Below are 12,956 nucleotides of genomic sequence, written 5' to 3'. Positions count from 1 at the left end.
GTTGTTGTGCTCATCAAACCATTCCTGAACCATTTTTGCTTTGTGGCACAGCACATTATCCTGCTGAAAGAGGCCACAGCCATCAGGGAATACCGTTTCCATGAAAGCCATGGACCATTTTTGATAGATACTGACCACTGCAGACCAGGAATACCTCACAACAGTCATCTAGCCATCACAATGTGGCCCTTGTCAAACTCGCTCAAATCCTTACTCTTGCCCATTTTTCCTGCTTCTAACATCAGCTATGAAGACAAAATGTTCACTTGCTGCCTAATATATCCCACTCACTAACAGGTGCCATGATGAGGACATACAGTGAGGGGAAAAAATTATTTGATCCCCTGCTGATTTTGTACGTTTGCCCACTGACAATGAAATGATCAGTTTGTAATTTTAATGGTAGGTGTATTTGAACAGTGAGAGACAGAATAACAACAACAAAATTTCAGAAAAGTTATATATCGATTTGCATTTTAATGAGTGAAATAAGTATTTGATCCCCTATCAATCAGAAAGATTTCTAGCTCCCAGGTGTCTTTTATACAGGTAACGAGCTGAGATTACAGTAGGAGCACTCTCAGAGAGTGCTCTTAATCTCAGCTCGTTGTATGAAAGACACCTGTCCACAGAAGGAAACAGTCAGTCAGATTCCAAACTCTCCATCATGGCCAAGACCAAAGAGCTGTCCATGGATGTCAGGGACAAGATTGTAGACCTACACAAGGCTGGAATGAGCTACAAGACCATCGCCAAGCAGCTTGGTGAGAAGGTGACAACAGTTGGTGCGATTATTCCCAAATGGAAGAAACACAAAAGGACTGTCGATCTTTCTCGGTCTGGGGCTCCATGCAAGATCTCACCTCATGGAGTTTCAATGATCATGAGAACGGCGAGGAATCAGCCCAGAATTACACTGGAGGATTTTGTCAATGATCTCAAGGCAGCTGTGACCACAGTCACCAAGAAAACAATTGGTAACACACTACACCATGAAAGACTGAAATCCAGTAGCGCCTGCAAGGTCCCCCTGCTAAAGAAAGCACATGTACAGGCTCATCTGAAGTTTGCCAGTGAACATCTGAATGATTCAGAGGAAAACTGGGTGAAAGTGTTGTGGTCAAATGAGACCAAAATCCATCTCTTTGGCATCAACTCAACTCGCCGTGTTTGGAGGAGGAGGAATGCTGCCTATGACTCCAAGAAGACCATCCCCACTGTCAAACATGGAGGTGGAAACATTATGCTTTGGGGGTGTTTTTCGGCTAAGGGGACAGGACAACCGCACTGCATCAAAGGGACGATGGACGGAGCCATGTACCGTCAAATCTTGAGTGAGGACCTCCTTCCCTCAGCCAGGGCATTGAAAATGGGTCATGGATGCAAAGAGGATTGGGCCCAAATTCCTTGAGATGTGAGATGTGTGCAAACCTGGCGGCCAACTACAAGAAATGTCTGACGTTTGTGATTGCCAACAAGGGTTTGCCACCAAGTACTAAGTCATGTTTTGCAAAGGGGTCAAATACTTATTTCACTCAATAAAATGCAAATCAATGTATAACTTTTTTGAAATGTGTTTTTCTGGATTTTTTTGTTGTTATTCTGTGTCTCACTGTTCAGATAAACCTACCATTAAAATTACAGACTGATCATTTATTTGTCAGTGGGCAAATGTACAAAATCAGCAGGGGATCAAATAATTTTTTCCCTCACTGTAATCAGTGTTATTCACTTCACTGGTCAGTGGTCATAATAATATGTGTGATGCTGAATAAATGCTTAAATGCAGTACTAAATAAGAAGGCATAGTTTTTTTATTATCCCTTTTATTTGTTTTCATTTTATTAACATTTTCCAGCTGTATATAAACTTGTGACCCCAAGTGTAAAGATATTCTGATTACGTTGTTATGTATATAGCGAGTTGCAAATCTCTCCTTTAATTGGGCATGGCTGTTCCAGCTTAACAAAGTCCTGAAGAAGTTGGTGTGCACATCTGGGGCAACTGTTTTGCATTCATTTACTGCATCATATGATGTATATAATCGTAAGTTTACATATATGGTCATTAGAATCTGCATGTTTATACCCTGTAGTGTGTCTTAGTTGGGTTTACACTGCGCAGGAATGTAGTGCATGTTGATAATCCACAGCCAAAAAGGGCTATAATGATGTTTCATCCTCACTGCTTGCACCTGTGAGTCTGCTTTTAATTTGATCTCCATTCTGTCCTATAGCAAGCGTCTCCTCGTGTGGTTCTACACAGTGTGGAATTTGAGCAGGCTCTAGTCTCGCTGTGTGTGATGGCTGCACCCATGGCCCCTCACTTGACCTCTGAGCTTTGGGCAGGTATGTGGGAGCTGATTTGAATTTAAAAAAAAGAAAGTTGGTCTGTCTCTAGTTTTTGAAAAGATTTTATTCATTACCCTTCTCTAAGAAATATGCATTCATTTTAATCCCAGCTATAATTTACATGGAACTTGCATGCAGCACTTGTTATTCTGAATGCCACATGGGTCAGTGGTTCATTTTAATACCAGATTTGCCAAAGATTAAACAGGAAAACTGTAGTGTGGGTGGATTTGATCCTCCCGGACGTGTGCTGATGTGAGAGCTGATCTAATTCTAAAATATTCCAATGCTGACATGTATTTTGGAAATACAACTCTGTGTGTATGTTTTCATATTCCATATTGTCAGATTTTCCCCTGATCTGCCAACGTCTATTGATATGCAATCCATGTATTAATATATCCTTTAATATGATTAATTATTGGAAAAAACAAACATTCGTAACCACTTCACTGTGCCTCAGCATCAATCCAACAGATCCTTGGAACCGTACTAGAAGAATAAACAGCATTCTTTCAGATTTTGATGTTTTGATGATACTGGTAGAGAGTACTGTCTAACACATCGGTCCAAAACCTTCCGTAGGTGTGCCATCAGTGGATTTCTGACAGCTGCAAAAGGCCATAGCATGTGATTTTCACACTCATCAGAAAATGCAGTCAGCTCTCATGCTATTTGTAAGGGAACATCCAGAAACACACTGCCATCAGGATAGAAGTGTTTTATTTTTGGTGAGAGGTCAATCATTTTGTTATCATTGATGAACCGGCTTACTGTGGGAACAAGTGGACCCAAACTGCGCAGGCAAAATATCTCCTAAGCACAACAGAGCCATTCTCAGCCCTGTACAGTTCTCGTCATACACCACACATTGATACTGTATATTCAACAGTATCATTAAGGATGGGTCATTTAACTACATCCTTCACATTTCTGTAGAGAAGTGTCTGTGGTTTTTACACTACTGGATCTTTTTTAAATCCTGCTGTAATGTCCCCCTTTATGTAGTCGTGTACAAACTGTACCTACTCACTGTTCTTGTTACTCACTGAATGTCTCTCATGCCCTGTTTTGACATCTGGAGATCTGAAGATCAGTTGTTTTTCATACCATACTCCTCAAGCATCAGTCATTCAATGTGCACAGTTAACCACAGTGCCCTGATGTCTTTCCAACAGATGTAAATGCAGATGTCACTTTAGGCAGTGTTCCTATTGAAACCCTTGCCAGTTGAGCAGGCTTTGTAAATGGACTTCTGTGACAATATTGAACCCAGTGGGGTTTAATGGGCCTGCCATGCATTTTTATACATAGATATACAAAGTTATATAAAACAGTAAAAGGAAAAATATCACTAAAACATTAAATAATGAAGGATATTGCATTCAATAAAAGAACAGCTTAAATGAAATTGAGAACATTGAGAGAGATAATTAATAAAGAGCTAGTTAAAAATAATTGTAAACTAAACAAATGTACTTCGAGGATTTGATATAGAGGGATTGTGCTTTACTGGCTAATTGTTGATAGCTTTTATACAGACTGTGTATGAACTAAGTTGAAATTCTGATATTTGGACTCGTCTTCAATGAATAGCAAAAAAAAAAAAAAACATTGATTTTGGATGTACACAAAACAGCCCACGCTCCTGAAGCTGGAGGAATCAATATAGTGTGCCAAATGATTTACAAATGATAAACATTATTGACATAATCAGTGTGTTTTTATAAGTATTCACCCCCATTAGTTTATTGGTTGCTTCACTGACTTGAAAGTCCTGGTGATCTTCCCCAGGGATGTCATTTTCTTCCCATTTTTTTCATTATTAATGGATTTCATGATGCACTGTGAATGTTTAAAGGATGTTCAATCCCTTACTTTACCAGAACTTTGTTAAGGACTTGTTTTGATAGCTCTTTCATGCTGCTTTTTGTTTTTAAGTATGTTCTCCTCTCACGAAGAGGTGTGTACTTTAACTGCAAACAGGTGAGCTCCACTGATCATTTTTATCATAGCAGCTGATTGGATGGGATTTTCTTTAGAGGTTTCACAGCAGCAGGATGAATACTTTTGCAATTACAACTTTAACATGTTTATTTCAAAATAAGTTTGCAAACTATATTGATTTCCTTCCACTTCATTTACAGTTAAGAACTGTAAGTCCGTGTGTGTGTGTGTGTGTGTGTGTGTGTGTGTGTGTGTGTATGTGCACGTGTGTGTACACAACATTAGTATTAAATGGAACTCAAGGGGCATTTGTGGAGTCAGCTTCAAAATGCACAAAAAGCAGAAATGTGTAGAGCATTTGGCAAAGACACAGCCTGCTCAAGAGTTATGAGCTGTGGAAAACACCGGAAGAAAAGGGGGAAACAACTGTCCAGCACATCCAGCTATTGTCACACGTACATTGGACAGAAAGCCTGAGCTTCTCAGCCTCTATGTGGACACATCCCCATTCTCTAGCTGATAACAGCAAGGAATGCTTGTAATGGAGAAACAGGAAGTATGTGGGGGGGAGATGCTGTGCATGTATCTCCGTTTTTAAGTATGTTACAGGATTGTGCAAGAAAACTCAGAAAGTCATATTTTGTTGAGAGAGCATCATTTCTCTCATTATTCCTCATTCCACAATTTCCTCCCATAACATGTAATCCTACAAAAACACACCAGGACAAAGTTTACCGGAAACACGTATCCTTCCTGGAGGAATGTTATGGGTCATAGAGAGACTGCTAATTTTACCATGTCCCAGGAGAAAGCGTTTTGCCAACTGACCCCTGTGCTTCTGTGTAAATTCAATCAGGCTACATACATGAGACTTGAGTGCTCCCGTTCACCTACTGTGAATACTGTATTTTAGAACAATTCCATAGCAGTAGAAATATTTTTACAGCACTTTTTTTTTTTTTAACAGCCTTGCATGGACCAAAATAAACAAAAACAGTATCCTGTAATGATCCATAGTACATTTGTATTTTTTTGGACAAATCTTGTGAGTTTGGCAATATAATATAAATATAGTGTATATATAATCTATGTATATTATATACTATATTTATATAATATCTATCATTTGTAAAAACTAAAGAAAAAAAAGAAACAATTTATTATTGTTGTTGCCTCTTTATAATAGACTAAATCTCTCTCACAGGGTTGTCTCAGGTGAGAAACCCTCTCAATCCTGAACTCTTTGGGAGTGGAGATGTGCTGCAGCAGCGCTGGCCCACTGTGGACCCGGAGTACCTGCAGACTCCTGATACAGTCGAGGTGTCTGTACGGGTAAGACCCATGTTTGCATTATACTATAACTATGCTTATAACTATACTTAACGTACTACATTTTTTATCAATTCTCTTGTACAGTTCTGTAATATGTTAAGCAGAGCTGACAGGCGCAACTCCCAGACTGCTCAGTACAAATGATACACTATCTTCAAAAGCCTCCTGAAGCTTTCTGTGTTAACTTAGGAACATTAGTGTGTGGCATCCTCTAGAGAGTATGCTGGAATGCAGGAAGTGATACTGTCTCTCCGTAACGAGACCAGCATGTCTTCATATAGCATGTCTGTAATTAATCAGGGTGGGAGGGTCTTTAGAGAGGTCTGGCCTTTGATTCACTTTAATGGTTGAACAGTAGCAAGAGCTTGTTTTTGAACACTCCAGAGACGTATAAATGAACTCCTCTGCTGCAATTTTAAGCTACATGGCTATGTGTGTATACATAAAATCGATTGTGGAGGCTGAGGCAGAGTCAGAGATCAAGCAATCCCTTAGAAATGTGTAGTAATGGTATTAGCCAATAGTTATATATGACCTCCTCAGCCTAATATTGATTTTACATAATTCACCAGCTTTCATTTTTAAGTGGTTTTATTAAACTATGACTGTTGGTGATTGACAGCTGAATAACTTCAATCCTGATCACTTAAATGTTGCTGCTCTAGATTTTCCATAGAGACTCGAGCTTTAATATATAATAAGATATAAATTGTATATAATTAAATATAATATAATATAAATTGTGTACGTGTGTTCTTATAGATTATTGGGGAAGTGGTAGCTTCGTGGGTAAGGCATTGGATTCCTGATTGGAAGGATGTGAGGTCGAATCTTAGGACCACCAAGCTACCACTGCTGGGTCTCTGAGCCTCAGTTGCTTAACCCTCAATTGCTCAGTTGTATAAAATGTGATAAAAATGTAAGTCGCTCAGGATAAGGGCGCCTGCTAAATGATAGAAATGTAAATGTATTGGATTCAGAACTGATGACTTTTACTTTAGTTACTGTAGCCTTTCTGACGGGCCAAACCAGTTTGGTTTCCATTGACCTCTCTCATCAATGAGGTGTTTTTATGTTTTTCATTTAGAATCAGAATCTGCTTTATTGCCAAGTTCTGTGGGTTTGGAGGAATTTGCATGGTGTATTGGTGCACAACAATAAAAATATAAACATAGAAATATAAAGAATAATCTAATAATTTTAAGCAAGAGGAAATATTAACTGTGCAATAGTGCAGTATAATATTGTATAAAAAGGGAACCAGTGCAATTACTTATTAAATTACAAATGCTACCTTCAGTGCAGATGGACACATTAATTGTGCATTAGTGGACAAGTGCAAAGTGGAGTCATGTGCATTAATGTGACACTTAGAATGATGAAATAAATGTGTAAACTCTGTGTGAAAATCCCAAGAGATCATCAGACCATCCCATCTGGTACCAACAATTATGCCATGGTCAAAATCACTGACATCACAGTTTTCGCCAAACAGTTCCCGATTTAATAATAATATTGTTCACGACTGGCTGATTAGATCATTTCATGAATTTGTAGATAATGTATATAACACACACACACACACACACACAGAGACATACAGTACATACAAACATTCAACCACTCATATGTAAGTTTAAGTATTATGACTGGACTGGAACTGATGTGTGGGATTGGGATCAGTCAGCTTTAAGCAGTGAACATAAATGTAGCTATGATGTCCAATGTATCATCTAATCTGTCATTTTTTCTGTTGATGAAACATCTAAACATGGACGCCACATTTTTCTTCAGCGTGGAGCCGCCCCGAATGGTTGAAACGTTGCAGACGGCAAGGAAAATAAATATTGAGAGTGCACCTGTCTTTCATCTTCACACACCATTACAGAGATCAATGCTCCTTCTTGCTCCCACTCATTCTGTCTCACATGCACACAGACATACATTCTCTCTCTCTCTCTTTCTTTCTTTCTTTTTTTGTTTCTTCATTTCTGTTTCTCCCCCATTAGCCTTTCTCTCTCTCTCTCTCTCCCTCTCCCTCTCTTAGTTTTTCTCTCTCCTCCATTAGCCTTCCTATAACACACATACACACTCTTTCTCCCTCTCTCTCTCTTTCTCTTTCTCTCACCATACTTATTTGGCTCTGCTTTATATAACGCAGTGTATCTAGGACTCTAGTTTATTAAAAGCCTAAAGCAGTTTCACACTGCGGTTTCTAATCCTGTTTGTGTGTGTGTATGCGGAGGTGCCCTCCACCCTCCTACCCCCAACCCCCAGCCTGTTGCAGAATTTAAAGAAACTTACTGGTGAGGTGAGCTGGCTTTGTGGGCTTATGGGTGTGCATACTACATTATTTTGGGAATCCCCTGCCTAGTTGCAGAAGTTGCAGAAGTTAAAGAAGTTCATGCCCTGTAATGACAGGACTGGGTTTCTCCCACAGAGCAGGGCGGCTTCTGTGGTGGAATCGTACCCACACATACATGTCAGAAGATTTTATCAACACTCATGCAGTCTCACTTGATCTTGGCAGATGCAGGGACCACATGAGGAACAGAGGCTGATTGTTTGTTCGTTCCTGTTCATCTTCAAAGGGTTTTACTGAAAATGTGTCTTATTTAAGGACTTGTGATTTTAAAGTTCTAAAATATTAAGTATTCAGACAAAATGATGGGTGTCCAAACTCTACAGCTTATGTCTAAAAAATAAACCTCGTGAACAAAAGCTAAAATTCTAAATTTCGTTGCTTAATTTTTTGATTGTTTCATTTCAAAGCTGTAGTGATGGTGTACAGAGTCAAAATTATGAAAATTGTATCACTGTCTAAATATAGTACCTGGGCCTGACTGTAAATAGGTTCAACCTTTTTGGATAAATGGCACATGATCATTAAGTTTATAATGCAATCCAGCTTTAGATACTGTGGTCATTTTTACTGTATCCGACTTGCTGGGATTTGTTTGTCCATAATAACATTGTCCCCTGCTTCATAAGCCCTCACATCTCTGTTGTTTCTTTCATTTCTTAATCTCAGGACTCTCTTTTCTTCCCTCCTCAGATTAACAATAAGGCATGTGGGAGTGTAACTGTACCTCGCCAGGTGGCTCAGGATGCTGAGAAGGTGCGAGAGCTAATACTGGGCAGCCCATTGGGCATGAAGCTCCTTGCTGACCGTGTCGTTAAGAAAGCCATCCTCTCTCCCAGGACTGCTCTTATCAACTTCCTGGTTGAGGAATGAATTGTGTGAGAGAGAGAGAGATCATTGTGCTGTTCCAGTATCTAAATGGCGAAGTGAGCTGTTATTAAAGATCTCTACATACAGTTAGGACACCGGACCTATGCACTTTGACAGAAGATTGGATGGATGCAGCCATCTGTTTTTAAATTATAAACAATGACTAAAGACTTTTTTTTTTTTTAAGAATTATCCTCTTGATCTGATAATCTCCTGTTGAATGAAAAAAAAATGTCTGTTAAGTTGATGATGGAGATTAAATTTCCACCCATTATTCCCCTTTCCCTTTGTTCTCCTCTATTTTCATCAGTAACCAAGAGATTTTGTCTAGCCAAGATATAGTCACACATGCCGCCCGATGAAGGATGTCTAATGGAACTGTTAATCCCGAACATATACCCAACCTTCCCACAATCCCATCTTTTCTTGATAACAGAGAGATAGAGATGGAGAGGCTACTGTGCTCTTAGAATCCTGTCAGTGCTTGTGACTAGAGCCAATGACAACTGAGCTCTAGGTGACTCATTCTGTCCTCTTTGGATCAGTGAGTTATATTTGGTAGGTCTAGACTTGTTCTTTCCCCTTATGCTCTTTCAAAAAGATGAATACTGAACTGACTGGTGGGTTTTCTCAAACAGAAAAGAATAAGAGCTGATTCAGTTGATCTTGTACTGTAGCCTAGAAGCCTGTGTTAAGGAGTCACTTTTGAAATCCTCACAATCTTTAATGTTATTTTAACCTTTACCGGCCTGTTTGAAACTTTGCTTTATTAGCATATAAGTAGTTATACAAAATGTCATAATGTTTAGATACCTTTTTTAATCAGGAGAACCAGTCTGAACCCAATTTATGTGAGTTATGTGTCAAATTATAGTGATGTGAATCTGTGCGTCATATTACTTCAAACCCCTATTGAATTTTTTTCCTCAGTATCATCCACCACATGGGCCACATTTGCACAGCAGATATTTAAATAGACCGATGATGCTGGCTTGCAGGTCACCTAGGTTCCTGTTTGTGTACTTTGTGAAAGTGCATCAGCAGTTCTTTTTGGAGAAAGAACAGTCATCACATTGTAGCAGCAATTTAACACTGTGTCCCCATCTTCCCCTTCCTGTTGGCTCCAGTGGGCATTACCACCATGCCGAATGGGAGACAGCCGTCTCTCCTGAGTGTCCTGAGTAACTTCAGCCACAGAATCGTAAAGTGATTTAGTCAGCCTTTGAGCAACAAAAGAAGAGCAAAATCTGAGTAAAGGCATAAAGCCCTTCTTTCATGTTGCCTGAGGAGCTAGGCCTCCTGGGTATTGGAGTCCTGGGGGTGTTTCAGAATCAAACAGTAGTTCTATTGTTTGGGTTTATTCCTTAACACAGCCAGATGTCATTCTCAAACCGTGCGTTATTTATACTGACAATCCGATCTACATGCTCGCAAAACTATTCCTTTCTCTGTGTGACCTGGGCACATGAAAACATCATAGTGACACTCTGATTTAATGTAACTATATTACACAATAAATATATATTGATAGATAGATAAATAAATGCAGTAAATAATAATAGAATATAAATAATACTGCCACATTTCCTTTTTCCGTCATATCTGCTGACTCATGCATTTCAGTACTCTGAGCAGACAGGACATCTGAAATGACCAATGTCCAACCCTGCTATTTTTATATTAATGTATTCATGCTCCCGTGTTGAATGTTTTCACTTTCATTTCGGCAAAGGAAGAATTTTCTTCAACCCTTTTCACCTTTTGCATGTGCCCCATGAATCTCAAGGTCTTATTTTAGTCTCCGTTTATCCTGTGTTCATGAACTTTGACTTGAAGCAGGAGTCTAGTTTCTTTGGAAGTTCCAGTTCATATCACAGTAATTTCAGTATTTTAAAGGGGCAAGGTTTAAATTAGGTATCTGCTTCATTTACATCATCCTAAACTGGGATTTAGCTTAGTACTTGGGTATCTTAGTGCACTCATGGAAACTCACAGTTTGGAAACTGTATAGTTTTATGACCTCTATTAGTTGTGTAACATATGTGCTGTTTTTAACTTTTAATTATTAAATGTAGTGGTTGCTTTGAAGAAATGCATATCACAGTTTTAAACAAAAAATATTTCTCTTAAAAATGATTACTTTCATTGTTGTGCTATAAAGCCGTGCTACCATTTTATATTTCCATCAAATTATCCTCTACCCAGACACCAAAGGTGTTTACACAAAGTAAAGGATTTTCACTTGACTAATTACTACAGTCTTTGAGTTGAAGAAGGCATGTGACAACAGGAATTTTGAATCTATTCAAAGCAGTGAAATTGCATGACTGGGTTTTAAGATCACTGTTATGTCTTTGGGTTTAGGCAATATTTTGACAAGGAGCAATTATGTAACTAATTGTACAGGTCACACTCTGTTTTTCCAGATGCTGCTGGTTCATGATAACACCTGTGCTAATTGGATTCCATAACTATATTATAGAGATATTTTTGTCTAGAAAGCAAATTGAAATCATTTTTTAATGATACATACAAAATATGTTTAGCAGCCTTATTTATTTGTTTGAGAGGAAAATAGTTTCCCTAATCGTTTCCACTGGCTCTCTGTCCATCTCTTGTGTTTCACATTAACACCCACAAGACCTGCTGTTATTGATTTCTCTTTGGAATGTCCGAAATCAGGACAACACTGTGATAGAAAATCAAGATGTTAACAAAAGGAAATATATATACAAATGTAACCGTTAAGATATAACCAGAAAGAAGCTACAGAATACACATATACAGTTTGGAGTAGCAAATTAAGTGTAGATTTTATAAAATATACCTAAATGAATTAACTTAATAATGGCTGCATTAAAGCTTTATCTTTATACTCTTATATGTTCAATCTGAAGAGGATCGCTGAGTGTATAATTGTTTGGTCCGGCTAGTGTGTTAGGCCACTTGAGAGTGTGTTTTTTTTAATCATGGTCCACGCATTCCACGCCTTCACTCTGCAGATAGTGTAGCTGTGGTGGAATGTGTGGCTTGCAGCTGGAGCGGTGTGTGTTTTCTCACACATGGCACACAGTGCTGGGGTGAAACCAGGGACACATGAACCGAAGCTGTTATTTGCCACCTGCCTCTCCTAATCATGCAGATCTCCACTGTTTTATTTTATTTCTATCCATTCTTTTTCATTTACAGTTGTTTTTCTCTTGTGCCTGGCTTTGCAGTGAGATATGTAACCTTAGCGGTTCTTATAATTTAACTCATTTTACTTGATCAAGCAAGTTTTATAAAACATTTAAGGTATCGCTCAGTAGTTTTGCAACAGTTTAAGCACATTCAAGATTCAAGAGTTTATTGACATATGTACAGGAAACAGTGTGTTACATCATACAATGAAATTCTTACTCTGTGTGGCCTCCATTAAAAAAAAAAAAGCAGTAATACCTTGAAGTCTTTATAGTTTTCAGGCTCCTTGAATAAAGGACAGGGCAGGGCTGTTTTACGCAGTCACTAAGTCATGGCTTGTCTACAGCTTTTCCCAGAGCTGGGTGTGGGGGCGAGGCAAGGATTATTACAATGGAGTCACATCTATGTTGGGTAATTTGGGTGTTGCAGGCCGCCTACACTGATACTTTATTGCTTAATGAGATGGTATAATAAGAAAACTGCCAGCAAATGGCACTAAATAAGTGAAATGTGTCACCATGTCTTATGTATGCACGTGAACCTGAACTAAATCAGTATTATGCTCATAGAAAATAGCTCACATTGCTTATGTAATGCATTTTTAAGTGTAGGCTAATAGCAGTATTTAATGTGAAGTGTACATTTTTACTAGATGAGATCTTCACTCTACAGTGAAGGCAAGGTATTTTTTAACAAAGCAAAAAGGAACCACACAATGAACAAATTTGGGCTTTACAGTGTAAATAGCATAAATAGCTGAAAGGGTTGAAATGTAATCTGATTGTATATTAAAAAGAATCCTATTATCCTTTGATTTGACCTATTATGAATTTATTTATTTATCAAAATGTGTTACTTAAAAATAAAGGATTTTAAATAAAAGTTATTCATTTAGGTTTTTCTGTCTCTGTATC

The 12,956-nt window shown here is 38.4% G+C and overlaps 1 protein-coding gene across 1 annotated transcript in view; it reads left to right on the top strand.

The window, feature by feature from the left end:
• The window catches only part of lars2 (leucyl-tRNA synthetase 2, mitochondrial), a 52,538-nt gene extending 39,602 nt beyond the window's left edge, over window positions 1–12,936 (top strand). The window contains exons 19-21 of the mRNA XM_058388139.1: window positions 2,237–2,348; window positions 5,503–5,630; window positions 8,686–12,936. Coding sequence (XP_058244122.1) covers window positions 2,237–2,348; window positions 5,503–5,630; window positions 8,686–8,865 — 420 coding nt within the window. The 3' untranslated portion in view covers window positions 8,866–12,936. The remainder of the gene's footprint in view (window positions 1–2,236; window positions 2,349–5,502; window positions 5,631–8,685) is intronic.
• The last annotated feature ends 20 nt before the right edge of the window (window positions 12,937–12,956 follow it).

The sequence above is a fragment of the Hemibagrus wyckioides genome, linkage group LG01 (genome assembly GCF_019097595.1).
Source record: "Hemibagrus wyckioides isolate EC202008001 linkage group LG01, SWU_Hwy_1.0, whole genome shotgun sequence".
In the NCBI taxonomy this organism is placed as follows: Eukaryota; Metazoa; Chordata; class Actinopteri; order Siluriformes; family Bagridae; genus Hemibagrus; species Hemibagrus wyckioides.
The sequence above is the reverse complement of the archived record's forward strand: the minus strand, read 5'-3'. Positions and strand labels throughout refer to the sequence as shown.